Source organism: Apodemus sylvaticus, chromosome 7, assembly GCF_947179515.1.
Source record: "Apodemus sylvaticus chromosome 7, mApoSyl1.1, whole genome shotgun sequence".
Classification (NCBI taxonomy): domain Eukaryota; kingdom Metazoa; phylum Chordata; class Mammalia; order Rodentia; family Muridae; genus Apodemus; species Apodemus sylvaticus.
Window position 1 is genome coordinate 63,643,736 of NC_067478.1, and position 23,252 is coordinate 63,666,987.

General features: G+C 48.6%; 1 protein-coding gene across 1 annotated transcript; it reads right to left on the reverse strand.

Moving 5' to 3' along the window:
- Positions 1-5,262: 5,262 nt before the first annotated feature.
- On the reverse strand, positions 5,263-14,852 carry Ubap1l (ubiquitin associated protein 1 like). The gene is made up of 5 exons (XM_052188011.1): positions 14,522-14,852; positions 12,010-12,588; positions 9,230-9,439; positions 6,476-6,577; positions 5,263-5,685 (listed from the first exon to the last, which is right to left on the reverse strand). Exons 1-5 carry the CDS (start codon positions 14,639-14,641, stop codon positions 5,551-5,553), a joined length of 1,146 nt encoding a protein of 381 aa, XP_052043971.1. The 5' UTR covers positions 14,642-14,852; the 3' UTR covers positions 5,263-5,550.
- Between the last annotated feature and the right edge of the window lie 8,400 nt (positions 14,853-23,252).

A 23,252-nucleotide genomic window follows, 5' to 3' on the forward strand; every position in this document is an offset into this window, starting at 1 on the left:
GCGTAAACTTAAGTTCTATAAGGAGCACAGAACATCAGACCAGCAGTGCCTGGCTCGTTTCAATGAACCAGAAAGCACTCTACCTCAAGGAAGCATCACAAACCCAGACCTCTCACCACTACTGGGACTGGGACAGTGCTCCCCAGGCAGGAGTCCCCTCAGCTGGGTTGTACAGATACCAAGAATGTGCTATATCTCTGACCTGCTCCTGAGAGCCCCGCAGCTCTGAGAAGCTCAAAATACATCCTTTAGCATCAGCCTCTTACCCAAAAACTACCTCCTTACCGCCCCCAACCTGCACCCCAAAACAACCCAGAACTGTCCCTGGAGTACTCAGACTCTGTGTGTGTGTGTGTGTGTGTGTGTGTTTACCACACCCAGCAGGGAGCTTAGCCATGTGTAGCAGAAGGTAAGGACTTCAGCTAGTTCAGTACCAGACTGGGAGACCTTGGGTTTACTCAGAGCTCCCTGGGATGGGCAAGGGCAGCAGTCAGTGGCACAGGCTCTGCGCAGGAGCAGATCTCACTTCTCCAAGGCCAGGCCAGAAAGGAGGCTCTCAAGGATCCAATAGTACATATCAGAATAAGCTGGCCCCAAGCAGTGACATGTGTCTACTCCTGGTCAAGAGAGGACAGGGCACCTTGACAGTGCACTAAGATGGCTCACAGCAGGGGGAGGGGCTGCTTCCCCAAGTGCTTGGGAGTTACTTAAGCACAGAGCTTGCTTAAGTTCTTGGAATTGCGTGGCTACTAAGGGAACATGGAATTAGGCTAAGACATGCCCTGGGGCATGTCCCGGGTCCCCAGCTCCCCAGCACCCTAGCTTCTATCTTTGTATCCTCATCTGGAACCCAGTGAATGTCTCTGTTCAACCTGGAAACATTTTCTTAGTGACAAAATAAACCAAGTCATAGGTTAAAAATCTTGAGCAGAGAAACATCGGATGACGCCATGTGGGCAGTTGCCCAGGGGACACAGAGCTTGCATCTCCTGAATGGGTGGCCTTATAAGGACAGGTTCAGGCAGAGAGTGGGCAGGAGGGAGGGCTGCCAGCAGTGGCAGCAGCCTTGGAGGCTGGGGGTGGGTGCCCCACCACTCAGCAGGGTATGGAACTAGCAGGCATTCTTGGCCAGGACTCATTCTACAGGGTGAGCTGGCCAAATGCAGCCCCAGGAGCCCCTGCTCCCACCCCACCCTGTACCTTTTGCTGTCATCATCAGCCCAGGCCGCAGCCTGTGTTACACCAGCCTCCCAAGCCAGCCCAATGCTGGCAGCTCATTGAAGCACTGAGACCATTTCCTGTTGGTTTTTTTTTTTTTTTCCCATCCACTCTCCGCCGCCTCCCCCCACCCCCAACCCATGCCCAGCTGGGATGCTAGGCAACAAAGTTATAGATAGTGGGAGAACTGGTGAATGTATTTAAAAAAAAAAAAAGCAAGCAAGCAAACAAACAAACAAAACCCAAGGTCTTACGTAGACCAGGTTGGCCTCAAACTCTAGCTATAGCTGAGAATGCTTTCTGATTCTTTTGCCTCTACCTCCCCAATGCTGGCTTTGTCAGTATAAATCCCTGCTCCTGGTTCATGTGGTACCAGAGTTTGGACCCACAGTTTTGTATATGTTAGGTGAGCATTCAGCCAACTGGGCCACACCCTAGCCATAGTCACAGAACCAAATGAGCTGTTCTTTGGTGGCAGTTTTGACTCATGACATGGACTGCAGTTCCTGGAACATGGGGTTGGGGCTGGGGGCTGGAAGGGGGATGAGGTGGGGGGATGGGTTGGGGGGACAGGATGGGGGACTATACTCTCAGAGAGTCCTAGTTGTTCAAGTGTTCCTGTGACATCAGCATGCATAGGAACAAAGGTTTGGCCACTAGGGTCTGAAGGAGAGGTTGGTGTCCCTGAGGTGATTCTACCCCGTTAGGAAAGACTCCCGTGAGCCCCTGAGGCCCAGATCCTCTTTATGGTAGGACTTGTAGTCAAGGTTGAAAATCTGGGTTCCGACCTTCCCTCAGCTTTCATGGTGCCTACGATCTCATCATAGTCTAAGGTCAGCAAAGGGCCATGTGTTCTCTGTGGGGACAAGCTGAGACCTCTCTAACAGCAGCAGACAGAAGAACAGGGGGGGCAGATTTGGACCCAGGGAATGAAGGAAAAGGCTCACAGATGGAGAGGGTCCTGGAAGAGACTCGTGGCTGAGTTCTCCACCAACCAAGATCTAGGAGGTGTGCCTCTCCACTGTCCCCTGACTGCAAAGGTCAAGGCTGAGAGGAGACTGTGGCAGCACCTTGGCCAGCACTCCTCCCATGGCAGAAGTTAGATAGCTGCAGGAGGCAGACTCACACTGAAGCAAGAGCAGGATTGCTCTCCAAAGGAGAGAGAGGAGCTGCACTGTGGCAGCCTTGCCCAGCCAGCCCCGCCCCCACCCTCTCAGTCAGTGGATCTAGGAACTCAGGGCCACACAGAAACCCCACCTCACTCTCATTCCTTTCTAAAATAGGAATGTGCCATGTAGGATGGATTGTTTGTAACCATCCATCACAGTTATATGGGGAAAGCACTGCACCGTGAGGCAGCCTGGATAATGATCCCCTAAGGGGTTCTGCCTAATTCCCAGAACCTGTGAACCTGTCATTTCCATGTGGGATGGACTTTGCATGTGGATTGAACTAGGCATTTTGAGAAGGCAGATCATCCTGGATTAGTCTCATGGCCCAGGATAATCTTCAGGGTGCTTCAGAGGAAGTGGCCAAGGGTGAACTAGACAGAGGGCACAGTGAGCCTGAGAGCTCAGCCTGAGTGAAGTGGCTTCTAAGACAGCTATCCTGTCAGCTTGGGGGCCTTCCTTCTTCTCCCCACTGGCATGCATCTCCCAGGGAACTTAGAGGGAAGCAGAAAAGGAGAAGACAAGGGGGTGATAAGAAGCAAGACTGGATCTGTTATTTGGGCCTGGCTTGGCTTTGCCTGGGACTTGGACTGCACCATCTTTGTGGTCTCCCTGTAGGGGTCATCGTATCCGAGTCTGACTTCAGGTAGCCTGTGTGTGTCATCTACTGATACCTCAGGAGCCACCTGACCCTTAATATGAATCATAGAGGCACCATTTTCCCAGGAGGTCCTTCCATAATCCTCTACTTTGGATGCTTTCTTCAACTCTGCTGACCAGAGAGGCGTGGTCCCTAGGGGACAGGCTTGTTCAGGGGCTCTGAGTTTGGGTACAGAATACTGCTTTGGAAATGAATGAGAAAAACCAAAAAATTTCTTTTTATTTTTAAGTTTTATTTTTTCTTTATATAAGTACACTGTAGCTGTCTTCAGACACAGCAGAATTGGGCATCAGATCTCATTACAGATGGCTGTGAGCCACCATGTGGTTGCTGGGAACTCAGGACCTCTGGAAGAGCAGTCAGTGCTCTCAACCGCTGAGCCATCTTTCCAGATGCCCCCAAAGATATCTCTGACCCACGGTTTGAGAGGGTCCAGCAGACAGTCGCTCAGTCTGTCCTTTGGGGCCCATGATGAAGCAGAGCGTTGTGGTTTGTGAGATACAAAGAGGCTCACGTGATGATAGCCAGGAAGCGAGAAGACAGGCTAGGGTCCTCTCAAGGACATGGTGCAATTCCCGTCTTCCTGGCCTCACCTCAGTCCCCACCAGCACCCTCAGCTGGAGACTAAGTCTTTAACCCTTTAGGGGACATACATGTACGCAGACTGTAAGAGCCTGTGTTCATCAAATGAGGGGGAGAGTGAACAGAGGATGGTGGCTACAGAACAAGGGCGACATATATGTGAAAGGCTGGCGGATACAGTGCCAGAAGCGTCCTGTGCACGACCTCACTCAACCAGTATCATTGAAAACTTTTCCCATGTATTGTCTGAACAAGAAACTGAGGCACAGAGAAGATAAGCAACTTTCAAAAGATCACACAGCTAGTTAGCTCTAAGGCTGAACTTGTAGCTCCATCTGATCTCAGAGTCTATGCTTTATTTTTCCACCTCCCTTAGTTAGGGGGGTGGGGCTTAAGAGGCATCACCCCCTCCTTGAGGAGCTATACTATAGATCCTACAGGCAGTTGATAACTGAAGGAGAGATATTTTCTTCAGTGATGTAGCTACAGGTAAATCCCCCAAGCTCCCGTAAACAACCCATATTAAACTTAGGAAGTCATTATATAAATGAATGCAATAAAAAGCTAGAAAACGATTATTGCAAACTAACCCTTTTTCATTCATAATCAAGCAATAGTTTCCCAGGGATGGAAATGGAAGGGTCTGTGGCAGGAAGAAAGGATGACAGTGGCGAGCACCTTTCAGGTCACCTCTCATTCGAGGGCCTTAATACAAGTGGCATCTGAGCCAGATTACCTTAACTAGAACAGGAAAAGCCCCAGGTCTGCCACGGCATCTCAGCGTTCACCCTGCAATTTTACCGTCTTTTCCAAGTCAGTTTGGTTCTGGCGATAGACTCATGGCCACCTTCATGCTCTCTAGCTCATTTTCCCAAATACTTCTCTGTGCATTACCTCCAGCTTATTCAAAGCTAGGCAGAGAACACAAAGTATTTTCAATGTGATTTCAAGCTGAGTGGCTTTGAAACTTAGTGGAAAGGGCGAACGGGCTCTGTGGGCCTCAGGAGACCCGGCAAGCTGCCCCAAACTTGCTGTTCAGCTTGCAGAGGTCCCCAGTTCACAGCTGAATGGGGGAGTGAAATGCTGACAGACAAGGGCACTCTCCTTGGGTTTTCCACAGACCTGGGCTCCAACTTAATTTATAGACCAAAGCAAATGAGAAAGAGAGAGAGCAAACCCAAGAATGTTGGGTTGGCTGCAGTCAGAGGCAGGGCACTAGCCTTTGGCCTCTGACCTCTGCTTGCCTGAGTCACAGGCTACTTTACTGGTTGGTCCTCTCAGTCCCTGGAGTCTCTTAAACTCAGGCTAGTGGTGACTAGGGACAACTGTCGCTCCGACCTTCCCAACCCCACCATGCTCTTCACCTGCTGCCTCTAGAAAGTGAGAGGCAGCAGTTCATATCTACGGCCACCTTGGCCTTCTCTGTGCTTCATGGTTAGTCTTACTAGTTTTGTTGTTAATGTTTTGTGTTTTGTTTTGTTTTGTTTTGTTTTGTTTTGTTTGAGATAAGTTTTCTCTATGCAGTGCTAGCTCTCTTGTAATTCTGTAGACCAGGTTAGACTCAAACTCAAGAATCTGTCTTTCTCTGCCTCCTGAGTGCTGGGCTTAAATGCATGTGTCACCACACCTGGCTTTGGTCTTGTTAAGTTTTGTTTATTTTGTTTTATTATGATTACTGTTTGGGGTTTTTTTAAGACAAGGTTTCTCTATGCAACCCTGGCTGGCTAAACTGGAACTCATTGTGTAGACCAGGATGGCCTTGAACTCAGAGATCTGCCTGCCTCTGCAGCCCTAGTGCTGGGACTAAAGGTGTGTGCCACTACCACCAGCATTATCTTCTTCTAATGATACAGTTGGGATCATTAAAAGTGCAGCATGTTTGGTACTTCACTGTCAGCCGTGCATCAGTGCCCTGGCTGGTCACTGGGCGCAGGCTACCAGCTCCTCCAGAGCCTGCTCGCGCCGATTGCCGTGCAGCAGCAGCACTTCCTTGATCCGGTCTTGCTGGAAACCCATGTCACTGAACTGCTGCCAGAGACGCAGGAACTCCCCTGCCTGAAGAGGAGGCACAAAGGGTACTTTATCACTGCTGCCTCAGTCCTGAGTCTCCCCATCCCTGGTGCCTACTGACCCTCCAACCATCCCAGAAAACTGTGCTCCCTTCACTAGGGAAGCCTGGCCCCTGGGTCAATGCCTGTCATCTTCCTCTTCCTCTAGGGATGCGTGGAAAGAAGGTGCCAGCTTTGCTGAGATGCCATCATGTGGCTCACTCTGGGCTCCCTGTGATTGGCATTAGGGCAGCAGCTCCAGGAGGATGCACAGGCCAAGCCAGGGGACCTGTGGGCTGGCAATGCAGAGCTCACCCAGCTCAGCCTCTGTTGAAGATTCTCCCTGAGTTTTCCTCTCTTGGCTGATACCCAGTCTTTCATGCAGCTCCTGGCTCTTTGAGTTGCTGCTCCATTACTGCAGCAGGAGCTATCGTGGTACGTGTTACTTTCTGGGCATCTGAAGCTCCCTGGTTGCTGAGGGCAGCAAACTCCCCGAGTTTAAGCATCTTCAGACTGCTCGTATATGGAAGTCTCAAAACCAGCAGGCATCCAGTAATATGTGCTGTGTTGCTTCAGTTACCTCCAGCAAAGCCCTGCTCCTCCAGCCTCCAGTTCCCTCTCGGCCCCTTCGTTCTCTCTCCTACCTTTGGCTGAGTTCTGCTTCTCTAGGTCGGTACTTTCTCCCCAGTGTGAGCAGGCCAGTTCTCTCTGACCAGTCCACATGCAGCTCTGGGGACAATGCACCCCTCCACCCCATGCTCCCATTCTCTGAGGACCAAGTGGGAGGCCCCGCTGACCTGCTGCTCGGAGAACTGGAACATCTCCATTGCCTCGTCCACCAGCGCCTCATCATAGCCCTGCCGCAGCAGTCTTTCACACGCACTGAGGTAGCCGAGAAACTGGACCAAAGAGGGCAGACACAGAGAGACAGTAAGAGGAGTGTCGGGCACGCTGGGGGACCACGCGGGGGTCTCACTAAGGCCATGCATATTGGACAACCCATCATGGCTAACAGAATTGGAACAGGCTTCCGCTGAGTATCAGCAGAGGAGTGACAGCAGGTCCTCAATAAATGTCCCAAGTTGAGGGATTCAGTCCAAGAAAAGGACTGTTCATGTGTCCACAGAGCCTAAGTGGGGTCCAGGACCGGCTTTAAGCAGGTAACTCTGCCTCACCTCAGCCACCACATGGACTACCACCAGCTTAGCCATCCTTCTCAAAGGAGCCCCTAAATGTAAAAGGACCCCCTCACTCATCTCTATGCACCCTTCCTCCTCCCCAGACACACCTGCCACCTAGGATGGGTTGAGCTCACACCAGGCCTCAGTCTGCACCACAGCTGGGGGATGAGAGGTGGGGAAGGTGCAGAGGGGCAGGAAGTTTCTCCTGGAGCATTTCTCTGGTGCTGAAAACCAGTTCTAACCCCCCCCCCAGATTACATCATGGGGGTGGGGTGCTTCGTTTGCCTTCAGGGTAAGTAGCATCACCTGAGGATCTTTAGATCCAGGCTGGCCTGCCCACATAGGGAGCTTGAGGGTAGCCAGTAATATAGTAAGACCTGACTCAAAACACGAACTAAGTGTTGCCTTAAGGTAGCTATGTTGGTAGAGCGCTTGCCTACTGTGTACGAGGTTCAGTCCCCAGCACCGTATAACTGGGTACCATGGTGCACTGGGGAGGTGCAAGCAGGAGGGTGGGAAGTTCACAGTCATGGCCGAGGAGCTGGCTCTGTGGTGAAGAGTGCTTGCATCATAAACGTGAGGACCTGAATTCAAATGCCCAGCCCCCACATAGACATCTGATGGTGCCACCTGCCAGCCTGAAGCCTTAGCACTGTAAGAGGCAGAAGCGGAATGCCTGGGGCGTGTGGCCACCAGCCTAGCCCTGGGTTCAGTGGGAGATCTTGTCTCAAGAGAACAGAGCGGAGAATGACAGACCAGGATAATTTTATGGTCTCTCAAGCACTCATGAGGGTCTGCATTTGCACACACATATACACAAATACTGCACTAGACCACACACACACACACACACACACACACACACACACACACACACAATAAGTTAAAGCTCACTCTTAGCTACATAATGTGTTTGAAGGCAGCCCAGCCACATGAAACCACGTCTCCAAAACAAACATGCTGCTTTTCACCATACCCTGGCCTGCTCATAGCCTTGGTTCCCTCCTTTTCTCCAGGCCTCTGTGCAACTCCCATGCAAGGCCAGCCTCAGTCTCCTCCCAGGAGACCTCCCTGCAGACTCCGCCTTCACTGGGCCATCCTTGGGGCTCTCAGGCTCCACCCACGCGGCTTTGCCCGCTCACTTCTGTCCCACAGAGGAAGTTAGTCAGTCACCACTACATCAGCGAGGGAGGGGCACAATAAACATGCCATGTTCGTAAAACTAATTAAGAACTACCATCAAGGAACTCACAGCTTAGAGGAGGAGATAAACCAGACCTGGGAGACTATGCCAGTGCTGGGCAAATCAAAGCAGGCTTTATGGGGGACAGGTGCCGGCTGAAAGCTCTAGGCCGTGAGAACCATGTGTGTGTCTGGGAAGGAGGAGGTCAGGTTTCTGCTGACCTTCAGGGCTGGCAGGAGCACAGATGGCCTAGCCATGTGGTTTTCAAAGTCTTGGAGCTCTCGTCTGTTTGTGCCAGCACGGGAAGCTTCAGCGAGCAGCACCTAAGAGCAGGCTGCCCGGAGCTGGAGGCCAAATGGCTGCAGCCACACAGAGCCAGCCCCGGCGCTCCTGCGAGGGGAACTGCAGGACACCCAGGTCTGGCTCACAGCACCCCAACCCCCTTCACTGCTGAGGAAGGAGGGCCTGGCGGAGCTGACAGCTTGTCAGAGTCTTAGTCCTTTAAATCTGAACTAGTCTGTGAGGTGGAAATGACTGTGTAGAATTTTGAAGTTTTTGCTCTTCTACTCTTGACACTAACTGGACTAGTTTTCTGAAGAAACGTGGCCTAGTTGGCAAGTATCATCACTCACTGGACTGAGGCAGCTGTCGTAACTGAAGCAAATACCACGTAGAAGTGAGAGACCGTTTAAAAAGATGTGCTAGTATCTGAGGAAGATACCTGAGGCTGACTTATTTATATATGACCTTTTCGTGCATTTGCATACACACACACACACACACACCAGCACATACATGAACAGATACACACATGCACATTCTCTTAGAGACTGTCCTATTGGACAGTTCCTGAGAGGTTCTTGACTGCTTAGCACTCAGGCTCCTGCAGTTGGTACATGGACTAGAATAAGGGTTTGACTGTGGAGATCCTTAAATGGCCATAGGAATTCCTTGGGAAGTCCTGTGGAGGAGAGAGCAGTAAGGCCTAAAAATTTAATCACTAACTGGGTAATTTGTGCCAAGTTGAGGTTCTACCTCTAAAGAGACGGAATCAGGGGTTGGGGCTCTAGAGAGGCTCTATAGAGGGGCTGGGAGAGAGCTCACCTACTATGTGCAGGGCCCTGTGTTCATCCCCAGCACTGCAAGGGGGAGGGGGAGAGGGGGAGCAGCCCCCTCAGCCCGCTCACCTGGCTCAGGCTCTGCCTCCCGGTCTTCTGCAGTGCCACGATGGCCCTTCCCAGGGGATAGCCCAAGGCGACCACCGGCCCGATGAGGTCTTGCTCCTCTTTGGTCAGGGCAGACAGCAGGTCAGGTGCTGAATCAGGAAGCATTCTACAGGAGACGAGGGGCTGGGGTGTCTCCCTAAGAGGTGGCAAGCAGGTGTATGGGCTGAGGGACTGAAACACAGACAGAATGGTATGTCAGTAACCACAGGAGGTCACAGTCAGCTGGGCTTAAGATGTGGCTTTGTGTCCACTGTGGAGAGCGTTGGGTCCTGCAGGCTCCAGTTCTCAGGCTCCATTGCCTTTCTCAGATGTCAACACAGCCATCTTAGAACTACCTCGTCAGACTGTTAGGAGGCATAAATCAGAGTGTGAGCAAAGTGATTCATAAGCAAAGGGCCCAGTATGCAGAAGCTGTCAGCAAAAGCTACCGTTTCACCTAAGGCTTGCCACACTGCAAATGAAACATGATGTGGTGGTGCGTGTCTGTAATCATAGCTACGCGGGAGCTGAGGCAGGAGGATTGCTTGACTCCCAGAACTCAAGTTGAGCCTGGGTAACATAGTGAGAGGCCAGATGAGGAAGAAAGACAGAGTGTATAACTCAGTTGGTAGCATGCTTGTCTAGAACCCACAAGGTCCTGGGTTCAGTCCTTAGCATCTCATGCACAGAGCTTGGCAGTGTATACCTGTGATCCCAGATGCAAGAGGATAAAATGTTCAAGGTTATCCTCAGATACCATTACATAGCAAGTTTGAGGTCAACCTGGGCTACATAAGATCCTGTTTCAGAGAGAGACAGAGACAGAGAGACAGAGAGAGAGACAGAGAGAGAGACACACAGAGAAAGACACACAGAGAGAGGCATACACACACACACACACACACACACAGAGAGAGAGAGAGAGAGAGAGAGAGAGAGAGAGAGAGAGAGAGAGAGAGAGAATATGAATGCTACAGATTGAAAACCAGGTTTAGAGAAGTCAGTGACCCCAACACACAGTGCACATTTGTGATATGAACCCACCTTGAGACCGCCATGCCCAGTAACTTAGTGAGAAGGACCTTTTCCCCAGCCACACTTTCCAGCAGTTTGGTTAAGCTAGGCCCAACAGGAGAGAACTCAGCACGCTGACTCTTAGGCAAATGCTGCACTACAGAAGATAGCTTGAAGACATTCCTGTGTTTGGCTGGCATCATGAGGAAGGACTTCTCAGCGAGAATCAGCATGCCATCAGACCTTTCCCCTCCCCTGAGGGAAAAACCAGGTGCTGCCTTGCCTTTGGAGTCCTGGTGCATGTCTGGGGCGTATGAATTCTCCCTGCCGCCATCATCTCAGGGATCCTCTGCTATGAGCCCTCCTTTCAACTCTAAGTTGGGGAACATTCAGATTCAAGCAGTGGTATCACTTATCTTTAAAGACTCTTAGCTACTGTCTGCCTGGGTTTCCTTATGCCTCATCCTCCTGCCCCAGCTCTGCTCCCCCAATGGGCCTCAAGTTGATTTTTTTTTTTTTTTAGATAATATCTTGTTTTATAACTATGTAGCACAGAGTAGACCTAAAGTAGCCATGTAGCCAAGGCTGGCCTCATACTGGCAATCCTCCTGCTTCCATCTCCTGAGTTGCTCAGATTACAAGTGTGTGCCAGACATGTGTTCTGCTAATTAGATTGATCTTAATCAGAAAAGAGCCACTCTGGCATCAACATCTGGCATCTACCCAGCTCTTAAAGGCCCTCCTCTCGCACACTGACCCATTTGATAAGTAGAGGCAGTGGCACATAGTGGCCCAGCCACTCAGCCGGACTTCCAGACTCCATCTCTTGGGTTTAATTTCTCCTGGGTCTTATTCTGTAGCACCTCAGTTTCTAACTGTGGGTCACAGTCTGCCAGTCTGGCCCTGGGGCTTCTGAACTCTGAAATTTATTCACTGATGGGGGGGATGGGGGAGGGGTGTCACTTAAAGGAAAAATATATATACAAATCTGGGCACACCTAAGCCTCCTGAAACTTAGTTTCTTTTTTTCTTTTTTTTTCTTTTTCTTTGGTTTTTTGGAGACAGGGTTTCTCTGTATAGTCCTGGCTGTCCTGGAACTCACTCTGTAGACCAGGCTGGCCTCGAACTCAGAAATCCGCCTGCCTCTGCCTCCCAGAGTGCTGGGATTATAGGTGTGCGCCACCACTGCCCGGCTGTTTTCTTCACGGGGAACTTGCCGTGTTATGCCCTCTACCCTGGCCTTCGCAGCTATGTCAGCCCTGCCTGTCAAAAACTGATCTCACAACCAAGCCTGGGCCTCTCTTCACATCCTCTTGACCAGCTCTCTTTATCCTATGGGTGTCTGGTGGGAAGCAACTGAATATTTCTTGACTGAACCACCAGCTTCTACCTTCGGAAACCTTAGATCTGCGTCTTCAACAGGCATTCATTGAGCGCCCCCTGTCGGTAGGGTCTACTGCTTGGTGCTGTGAAACAAAAATGAATGTTCTCTCACCCTGTGCCTAAAATAATTCCATTGCAAGAGAAAGATGGAACTAGAAACTGTGATTATTAATTATTGTGAGGTGCTCCTCTGTGTGAAATCAAGAGAAGAGAGAGACTCCGGGTACTAGGCTTCAGGGAGGACCACAGGGCCGGGTGGGAGCAGATGAGAAGAGAGCACTGTATGGAGGAAGGACCCTAGGTTCGGGACCCCTTAACCTGGAGGCCTTGGCTTGGGGCCTGCACCCTTGGAGGAGAGTTCTTACAGCAACTGTGGGCTTGTGGCTCCGCAATGGAGGCATGGCGCCAGCGGTGGACGGTCGTGGGGGCAGCTCGGAGACGCTGGGGGGCTGTGGTGCTGGGCCAGGGGCTGGAGTTGGGCTGGCGCTCAGGCTCAGCGTGCGGTGGCCGCGGAAGCGGTGCAGGAGGGCTCGAGGACGCGCGGCTAGCCTACTCTCCGAGAGCCGCCGCCTGGCGCCGGCCAGCTCAGACCTCATGCTTCGCAGCACATCCAGGGAGCAGCGACGATGACTTGTAGGGGAGCCGGGCTGAGGGCTGCTGGAGTCCATGCCCTCCTCGCTGGCAGAGGAGGCATCTTCCTCCTCCCCCTTCTCTTCTGTTTCTTCTTCTTCCTCCTCCTCCTCCTGCTCAGAAGATTCTTGCAGTCCAGCCTCTGGGTCTCTGATTTCAGCAGGTGCAGGCACCTGATTGTATTTTGGACTGACCAGTAAGAACCAGGCGGGAGGGGCTGATGCAATCCCCAGGTCATTGCATTGATGGGGGCAAGATCCTCGGATGACTGCTTCCACCCAGAAGAGAGCCTTCTTTTCCAGGCTGAAGTCATACTGCAGAGAGAAGAACGACATGAGGCTCAGCTGTAGCAAGCCACGGCCATGGGCCATAGCCCTCACTGGTGGCTTGGGGACACTGTTCAATTGCCAGCTGGGGGAAGTTTCCTGGCCCTAAACTTCAGGTATCCTCAGAGCCCACTCCCATCTTCCCTTACAGATATTTCTGGGGCCAACAGGCATCATAACGATTTAGTGGTAAACCCTGGCATGAAGGACAAATCAGGTGGTGAATTAATAAAGTAATCACGATAAAATGCCAATATTTAAAACCCTCTGCTCAGGACTGGAGGGATGGCTCAGTGGTTAAGAGCACTGGCTGCTCTTCCAAAGGACCCTGGTTTAATTCCCAGCATCCACATGTCAGCTCACAACTATCTGTAACTCCAATTCCAGGGGATCTGACACTCTCCCACAGATATACCATGCAGGCAGAACACCAATGCACAGAAAACAAAATTGAAATTATTTTGTGTGAATGCACACACAAAATAAAACCATTCACCATTCAGGATGCCACTGAACAACAGCTACCTCAAAACACTCCACTAGAGTTTTGTGGTCTCGGGGCTTAGTTAGTTCTGACTGCAGAGTGCTTGCTTAGCACACAGAAAGCTCTGGGTTCTAATCTCAGCACCACCTAGACTGGGAGGGCGGGGCACACCTGTGAGCTCAGCCCTTGAGAAGCAGAGGCAGGAAACCAGGAATTCAAAAATTCTTCTTGGCCACATAGTGATTTAAGACCATCCTGGGCTACACAAAGCCCTGTCTAGAAAAACCAGGGAAAACCCAGCAATTACCGAATGAATCTCTAGACCTCAGGTTTCTCAAGAGTAAAGCTGGTAAGACCGGAACTTCTTTATTTTGTTTTTATTTTTTGTTTTTTTAAGATTTATTTATTTTGTGTATGTGAGTATATTGCGGTTCTCAGACATGCCAGAGGAGGGCACAGGATCCCATTACAGATGGCTGTGAGCCACCTTGTAGTTGCTGGGAATTGAACTCAGGAACTCTGGAAGAAGAGCCAGTGCTCCTAACCGCTGAGCTATCTCTCCAGCCCTGGACTTCTTTTAATTACAGTTTTGTTATTGATATGTGCCTCACTAGACAGCCCAGGCTGTAGGGAACTTAGGCTCTTCCTGCCCAGGCCTCCTAAATGCTTGGATTGAGTAGCATGTGCTACCATGCACAGGAGCCCCAGACCAGTTCAAAGTCCCTGGGAATTTTAATTTTTAAGTCCATACGAATCTGTATCTACCCTATGATACATCTATGCTACAATATAGATAATTCTTCCACCTTAGCTTCAGCCCCATGTTTTAGTGTAAATGCAACATACTCCCCACCCAAATCTCTAAGTAAACTTGATTCCATAGGAAGCTAAATCATTTTTATCCTGAGGTTGCCTGTGGCACCAACTCTGCAGAGCACGAGAAGCTCTCAGGCCTCCAGCAGTGTACTCAGTCTGTGGACACTCTCCTAATCCATTCTAATGTGCCCAGAGAGCTACTTGCACTTTTTTAGACAGAGTTTCTCTATGTAGCCCCGGCTGTCCTGGGACTTGATCTGTAGACTAGGTTTTATCTGCCTCTGCCTCCCGAGTGCTGGGATTAAAGATGTGCACCCAGCTAGCTGCTTGCACTTTTAACAGAGGCTTCTGAGATGCAGTCTTATCAAGAGGGACTCTAACAGCTGATGAGAAGAGGGAACAAGCCGGGTATGCCGGCAGTGACACAGGCCGCTCACACAGCTCTCGGCTGACCTAGGGGAACAACCTCATCACCCAGACCCAGCCTTCTCCACGGGACTTAGTGACTGGTTTTCAAACTCCCTAGACTATTGGAAAGCAACCCAAGGTTCCCTTTACAATCATGAGACAGGCCCCAGATGTCAGATCCCAGGACAAAGCTAGACACTCAAATTTACTTACCATTGTGCCCAGCAAGAGCTCTCTACAGTCCCGGACACTGAGCTCAGGCACTGGGTGGGGCTCTGTGTCCATCACAAAGCCCTTGGGCACCTTGAAGGGGACACCATCGAGGGCATTCATTCTGCCAGAGAAGGGTGGGACAGTCTCTGAAGTACGTGGCCAGATGGCAGGGAGAGGCTGTGGAGTCCTCAGAACTGGGCTCAGGTCACCCTTGCAGCTGGAAGGAAAAGATGTAGTGGCCAGTGCTGTACAAAGAAGAAATGAGTGAGTAAAACTCAGAGCATCCACGTTGGCTGTTTTATGTCTAAGTTTACATTACCAGGCAAGTCCAAGCCAGGCCCACAGGCTGCATGTGCCCCAAGATGGCTATGAATGGAGCCCAATAGAAACTTACTTAAAACATTATGAGTTTTTTGGGGTTTTTTGTTTGTTTGTTTTTGGGTTTTGAGACAGGGTTTCTCTGTGTAGCCCTGGGTGTCCTGGAACTCATTCAAAAATCTACCTGCCTCTGCCTCCCAAGTGCTGGGACTAAAGGTGTGTGCCACCACTGCCCAGCAAGATTATTTTTCAATTATTGCCCTGGTTTGATAATTCAAACCTCTGCCGTTCTTCTTCAAATTGTCCTCTGACCCCTGCACACATGCCGTAGTGTATATGAATGTGCACATATACCCAATAATAAAATGTAATATTTATTTACTATGAAGGTATTTATATAGCAAAAGATAGCAACAAGTACTCACAGATTATCAGTTCTTATAATAGAGACATAATAATAAAGTGGAATTGTTATACGATAGGGTTTACTACTGAGAAGAGTGAAATGTCTCTTTCTGAGAAATTCTGTTTGATTGAGATTAAAATCAATTCTGTGACATAATGCTGAAAGTACGGATTCATTCTTCCTCAAGCTCTTCCTTTACTTCTCTAAAACAAGAAACAAGTGACTCTTTAAAAACTCACCAGGCGGGGCGGTGGTGTCACATGCCTTTAATCCTAGCACTTGGGAGGCAGACGCAGGCGGATTTCTGAGTTGGAGGCCAGCCTGGTCTACAGAGTGAGTTCCAGCACAGCCAGGGCAGCCAGAGAAACCCTGTCTTGAAAAATCCAAATCCAAACAAACAAAAAAACAAACAAAAATCTCACCAAATCCCTTCTCTGCCTTTTGGTTAAGGTCAAGTGTAAAAATTCACCAAAATGGATTTTTTTTCTCTCTCCATCACTGTGTTGGGTAACTATTCATATATGAAATAGATTTCTGCAGAAAGATTTCCTGAATTTTGGAAATGTAATACTTTTTTAAAGAGCAACAAAATAAAGTGCACATCTCCATAGGCTGAAAGGCAGCTTCCTCAGTCAAGGAAAGAATAAGTAACCAACTACAGCAAACACCCCATTCCACGGGAGATAAGGAAAGATGTTTTCAAGGCTGACGGTGAAGGTGGGGGTCAGACCACCGTCTCTTCTGTTCAGCATGACATCAGATACTAGTTGTGCAAGAAGGAGGAAAGCTAATGCAGATACAGATTGGAAAGAAGGAAAACAACGTTATTTGTAGATGACACAGTTATATGAACCAAGTCCAAAGGAATCTGAACAGAATTAGTAACACGATTTATAAAGGACACTGGATATACAGTCAACACACACAGTAAACTGTATCCTTATATGCAAATAACAATGAAAAAGCATTTTTAAAAATTTAATTAAAGGAGCAGAGGCTGGTGGTGCACACCTCTAAATAATTAAAGAAGCAGGCTGGTGATGCACACCTCTAATCCCAGCACTGGGAGAAAGAGGCAGGCATCTCTGTGAGTTCAAGGGCAGCCTGGTCTACAAAGAGAGTTCCTGAACAGCCAGGGTTGTTATACAAAGAAACCCTATCTCTGAAAGCCAAAATAAGTAAATACATAAAATTAATCAAAGAGTGACTTATTAAAGATAGATTACTGATATTCACTGATATTATATCTACCAACAAGGACTTAATCTAACATAGTATGTGTAAGGCCTCTATATAGAAAACCAAAAGCTATTAAATAGAGGCACATACCCTGGTTGATGATAATAAACTTCAATATCTGAAAACTAATGTACAGATCCAAAGGATCAAAATTTTATCACATTTTTGGTGTAAATTGGCATGCTAATGCTAAAATTAAATGGTATGCAAAGAAAAGCCAGGACAGTTTCTTTTAACTTGGATGTGTGTCTGCATAAATGCAGCTCATGTGTGCATAGGTTCCCAGAGAGGTCACAGTGTTGGATTGCTGGGAGGTGGAGACACAGGCAGTTGTGAACTGTTCACACGGGGTTTGGAGCCTAACTTGTGGTCTCTGTGAGCATCGGAAGTGCTCTTAAGCACTGAGCCATTTCCCTAGCACCAGGGCAATCTTAAAGAAAAAAGGTGAGAGGGGAGGGATTTGGGAGAGATACAGACAATCAGAAATCTACTACTGGGAGGCAGAGGCAGAATATCTGTGAGTTCAAGCCAGCCTGTTCTACATAATGAGGTCCATGCCAGTCAGGGCTACATAGTGAGACCCTTTCTCAAAAACTAAAAAAAAAAACAAAAAACAAAAAACAAAAAACAAAAAAAACCCCAACCAACCAACAAGCAAACACTAACATCCCCCAACCAAAGAAACCAGCAAACAGAGCAAAGTGAGTGGCAGAAATCCCTTCACAGGGGCCAGAAGAGTAAATAGTCCAGAGGCAGACCACACAATACTCTTGACTAATGAGACATTTGATTTGTAGAACAGTAAAAAAGACTTTGCAATAAATGTTCTGGATCAACAAGATACCCATCTTGAGGGGAAAAAATAAACAATCTTGAGTGTGACAATATATCTTGCAGTGGTAGCATCCTTGATTAGTATGACAGAACCTCAGAATTGGAAAACACTGGCCTCGCCCTCACCTCAAGCCCCTCTTCAACCCTGCGGCTCTAGATGTGAATGGCAAAGACAGCACAACAAAGCTTAGGGTGCATGTGCCATCGGCTGGAATAAGCAAACATTTCCTTTTTAAATTGAGTGTTTTACTGTCTGTTTGTTGTTGTGCCTTGTGCTTTTAGAGACTAGAAGAGGACATCAGCTGCCCTGGAACTGAGTTACGGTTGTGAGCCACATGTGGGTGCTGGGAACTAAACCCGGGTCCACTGAAAGGGCAGCAAGGGCTCTCTTTTATTCTAAAATAAATCCTTTTTTTTTTTGATCATTTGTAAAGCATTCATTTTTATTAAACTGGTCTCACATTTAATAACTCAAAAGCATAAACCCAGAACCCAGACTGAGTCATCTTCCTTTCTAGAGTAGGAGGTGGCTTTTGGGAGGAGGAGGGACTTCCTGTAACCAAGTGTCTTATTGGAATTATTATTAAACAAAGATGTTCAATCAATCTTCAGCTACACAGTACAACTTCAAGGATGCTTGTCCAACCAACCAAGCGTGGTCGCCCTCACTGTTGCAGTTTCTAAATCCTGAGTCCAAAGCACAGGAACAAAACAAATCAAAAAATTAAAACAAAACACAAAGCCATGCCAATGCTGCCTTATGTTTGTTTTCCTGCACAAGTTCGGTTTTGTCAAGAAAAGCATTTGCCAGAAGCATTGCTGGAGGCTGATGAAGTGGCTCACTGTTCTGCTTGTCCACCCACATGGGCTGGATGGTAAACAACATCAGAATGGGGCTGCCAATCCAGAGTCCCTGCGCTTGATCTTGATCTTCAGAGCTGGGAGCCAGAGCAGTGATTCCCTTGTTGACCATGCCTGGGAACGTGGCAGTACCACCAGATAGCACTAGTTGGCATGGAGGGTTTTTCTTTTGAGGCAGGGTTTCTCTGTGTAGCCCTGGCTGTCCTGGAACTCACTCTGGGATTAAAGGCGTGCGCCACCATTGCCCAGCAGCATGGAGGTTTTTACAGATGTTGACATCACACCTCACAATGGAAATGAATTTTATGGATGTCACAGGATTTCATAGCAAGGAAGGAAGGCTGGAAGACTGCCTCAATGAAATAGAACTTCTTTTTGCCAACAGTTACGACCTGGTTGTAGGGTAGCTAGAAGCTCTTCTCTAGGGAGGAGGAAGATGCAGCAATGGCTGTCTCTGGTTCTAAGTCCAGGACAACATAGCACAGCTTCTCCTTGATATCACGTTCCCCTTCAGCAGTGGTAGAAGCTGTAGCCATGCTAAGTCGAGATCGTTCAGGTCTAAGGCAGACAGGTTCAGATGCAGGATGGCGTGGGTGAGAGCATAGCCCTCGTAGATGGGCACAGTGTGGGTGAGAGATGGCAGCAGGGTAGGTGATTCTGTCTCCAGAGCTCCCGGTCCCTGCATCAGGCTTGTGCAGGGACAGCCCATCCCGCATGGCTATGCAAAGTCTCGGGTGTCAAAGGTTTTGAACATGATCTGGGTCATCTTTTATGGTTGCTTTTAGAGTTCAGGGGAGCCTCAGAGGGCAGCATGGGGTACTGCTTTGGGGCTACGAGCACCTCATTGTAGAAGATACGGTACTAGATGATCTCCATGTCTACCGTGGCACCTTGTTCCATGGGATACTTCAGGATCAGGATGCTTTTCTTGCTCTGGACTTCAACGCACATATAGGAGTTCTTCAGCTCAAGTCCACCATCACACTCTGGTATCACAGACAGCCCAAGATGGAGGTAAAGACTGCTGGAGAAGCTGGGCAGTGGTGCCTTTAATCCCAGCACTCAGGAAGCAGAGGCAGGTGGATGGATCTCTTTGAATTCAAGGCCAGCCTGGTCTACAACTTGAGGCCCAAGACAGCTAGGGTGGTTACATAAAGAAACCCTGTTTCAAAACAAAACAAAAACAAAAACAAAAACAAAAACAAAAACAAAAAAACCTGCTGGGGTCCTGAGGCTGCTTCATAAAGACATTTACAAAAGACCAAGGATCAGAGCAAGGATACAGAGCCAGTCTGGGTAGCATGGGTCTATGATCCCAACACTCAGAAGTCTGAAGCAGGAGGATCATAAGTTCAATGTCTACCTGGGTTATAGAATGTAAATCTAGCCTGGGCAATTTAGTGAGATGCAATCTCTCTCTCTCTCTCTCTCTCTCTCTCTCTCTCTCTCTCTCTCTCTGGATTTGTTTTTTTCCAGACAGGGTTTCTCTGTATAGCCCTGGCTGTCCTGGAACTCACTTTGTAGACCAGGCTGGCCTTGAACTCAGAAATCCACCTGCCTCTGCCTCCCAGAGTGCTGGGATTACAGGCATGCACCACCACTGCCTGGCCAATGCAGTCTTAACATAAAGGTAAGAGGAGGGCTGGGGCTATAGGGCTCAGAACTCAGTGTTGAGTGCTTGCTTAGCAGACAGGAAGCCCTTGGCTAACCCCCACTATCACATGTATATAAATACACACAAAGAAAGACTAGCCATGAAGACAATACTGATAAACTGGATTAAAGTTAGAAGTCCGAGTCATCAGAGTTTAGAGACAACCAGAATGGGAGAGTCATATTCATGCACTGTCGGTGAAAAAAGTCAGTACTGGTCCACAGCAGCTACTGAGGCTGAAATCCTAGAATTAAAAACTCATCTTCACATCCCTTGTCTTTTGGATAGCATTGTATAGTATCTGCCCTTGGTTTAGTAATGCAAGCAGTTCACTGCTTTGGAAAAAGCAAAACAAAAAACAAATAAACAACAGCAACAAAACAAAGCAAAAAAAAAAAAAAAACCCTTTAACATGGAGTTCAAGTTCAAAACTACCTATAACAAAGTGAACCCTGATCACACATAGCCTGGCAGTTTGCAAACAATAGGAGCCTGGCCCAGGGTGTGGCTCTGGCTCCATACAATCTGTCATCAGAGACCTAAGGAAACAAAACCCTGCTGCTTGGGGTCACTGGGCGGTCATCCTGTTCCTGGTAGGACAGCCTCTTGGAGAGCTAGGGTGGGTAATCTGGGAGCAGACAGGTCATGTGACACTGCCGGCCCGAAGCCCTCGTCTCCTCCCCCACCTGTCTGTTCTCATCAGCATCATCCTGCCATTAGGACTCATCTCTTCCTGCCTAAGTTCACACCCCTGCACGTCAGTGGGTGGCTCGCAGTGCCCTGCTATGAGCAACACCAAGCAAATCTTGGGGTAGCCACCAAAAATCTGCTTTATCAGCTCATTTTTAAAGGGTACCAGTGAGGTCTAAGGATGTTACAGGAGGCTCAGGAAAATTCAGGTTTTACTACCCTCAGATTTATCTTTCAGTCTCAGCTATCACTGAATTCTGAATTACAGAGAAGAAAGGGCCCAGCTTCTATTGAGGCTCAAGTGTAAAATCTTATGCACTTGAGATACAGACCTAACAACCCCTCTTCTCCTCATCTTCCACCTGACGTCTGCATCCACTGTTTTCTGCACAGCCCTGAATGGGCTTCTTTCTAGTTTGAAATTTCTGAGGAACTCTTTTGAAGAACAGCAAGGGACAGAGTGGAATTCAGAGCTAGTTAGAACGTTTAAAAATGTCCAAGGAGTGCCTCTGGAAGGGGTAGTCTAGTCCTTGTGAGGCCTGGGAAAGCTTTAGGAAGCAGATCGGGTTTGACTTGGGTATCAAGGGGTGGGAGAATGAACTGTGAGCAGAAAAAGAATCAAAGAGCAGGCAACCAGAGAAGGCACAGCCTAAGGCAGGAGCAGATACAGGACCCTGCAGGATGGGGTGATGGGTCACAAGTATGTAAATGCTATGTGCAGTCTGCAGCAAGACTTCAAGGTAGATTGGGGTCTTCCTGGGGAAGACTCTGAATTTTGAGTTCTGACTCCAAAAACTAGGTGGCGGAGAAAGCCCTGACTGGTTGGGATGGGGTGGAGGTGGGGTGGGGGTGCCTAAGGAAAGCAAGGGTGTGTGTGCTTCAACACCTCAGCAAACTATAGTCCAGCACATCTCAGAGTCCCATCTGAGGATGGGGCTGGCCCTGAAGTGGGTATTAGTCACAGTGACTGACCTAGGTGGGGTCACACCGAGGGACTCGAAAGGACTCCTTCCTGGCTTGGAGCTTCAATTTCCTGCCAACAACCGCCACATTCTGTCTCTTCTGAGATCAAACTCAAACACCTGCCGATAAGACTTCTCCCAAGTTTAGGGTGCCTCTAATTTACTCACAAAGGGAATTCACCTTTCTTCCCCCCACAGGTCTCTGTCTCATGGTCTGATGACCCAATCCAGGTGCCGCCTCACTCAGACACCACCTCGCATCTCAGGTCCTCCTTGAAGTTTAAGTCTGGGTCATCCTATGCCATGGCTACCATGAAAGTCCATGCCAGTGGTACCTCAGCGGGACAACGCACCTCCATTCATCTTCTCGTGTGCTACTGTTGTATTTTTGCTCTACATACAGAAGCAAGATGATTTCAAGTTGCAAAATTAAGCTCCAATCCTTCCTCTTTCCATAGCCCTCGGGTACTTTCCAAATAAAAATTAAACTTCTGGAGGTTGCAATAGCTCAGCTGATTCTTACCCATGCAACTCCGGCCTGGGTGGCCTTCACCTGCAGCGGTCCCTCAACCCCACAACATCCTGCCAGCTACTCCTGACAGTGTCTTTGTTTGCATCTCTTCTCATGCACTATTTAAAAGCTTTTATTTTCCCCAGAGCAAAAATATCACCTGCTTACCAGCTGCCTCCTCAGGGAACCTTCCTGAATCATGGTAGAGGCAGTTCCTCCAGACTGTCTTTGAATTTCTAAACAGCTGAGGAAGGCCTTCAATTTCCTACCCTCCTGCCTTTACTCCCTAAGCGTGGGAATCTGATTTTATGGGGTGCTTGGGGTTGAAGCCAGGCATGCAGGCAAACATTCTGCCAGCTGGTGTACATTTCTACCTGCCCATCTTCTCTGACCCACAGCGTACTCAGTGAACCAGGACACGCACACAGGTGCAACAGTAACTTACTCTTTCTACAGGACTGTTTATATTATCTCACTTAAATCTGAAGAAGATTCCTACTTAAGGATCCTGTAGAACCTTCAAAGTACTCAAAACAGTTTTGTTGTGTCAATGAGCATGTTCCCTTTAGCCTGTGCTCTCTGTGGGATCATGAGGTATTTCTTAGCATCCACAGGCACTTTGTGTGAAATATCTGAGCAATGAAACCACAGAGGTGTTAGCACTTCCCCTTAGCACCATCATAGTGACAGTGAAGAGCTTTGTCTGCGAAGCTGTAGGATCAAGGAAGGCTAGTCTGATGGAGTAAGGTGAAGAGCCATCAATACCAGGAATCCAGCCCACTCCTTCTTATCCTCTTAGCATGTAAATTACAGTACCCAGAAAACTGGGAAACAAAAAGCCATCTTCCAAAGGACACGGCTCAAATCCTGGTTTCCTGATCCTTACATGAAGTAAAGAAGTCGACAACTGTCTTCTGATGTGCAGATATACAAGAGTCTCTACAAGCCATCTGCCCCGAACCCTCAATTTTGCTTCAGAGATTATGAGAAAACAAGCATATTCCAAAGGCAAATGGACCCTGCTTTGGAAACAAAATCTTGAGCTGCAGCCAGGCGTGGCGCATCAGGAACTTCTGTGTGACACACGCAAAAGTCCAGAGTTCACTCAAGTTAACTCACAAAGTGAAGCGGAATGACGAATCAGCTGAAAGAAGTGTTTTTTAAATATATCATTCAAAAAAGGAAGCTAATTGGAAACAAGACATGATCTGTACTGACCTTGCGATCCCGGGAGGCTTCTCTGCGGACAGTATATG

Coding starts and splice junctions, on each gene's coding strand:
- Ubap1l (XM_052188011.1), bottom strand. CDS start 14,641: ATGAATGCCCTCGATGGTGTCCCCTTCAAGGTGCCCAAGGGCTTTGTG. Junction 9,440..12,009: donor GCCACAAGCCCACAGTTGCT/GTAAGAACTCTC, acceptor TCTGTGTTTCAG/TCCCTCAGCCCATACACCTG. Junction 6,578..9,229: donor GGAGGCAGAGCCTGAGCCAG/GTGAGCGGGCTG, acceptor TCTTTGGTCCAG/TTTCTCGGCTACCTCAGTGC.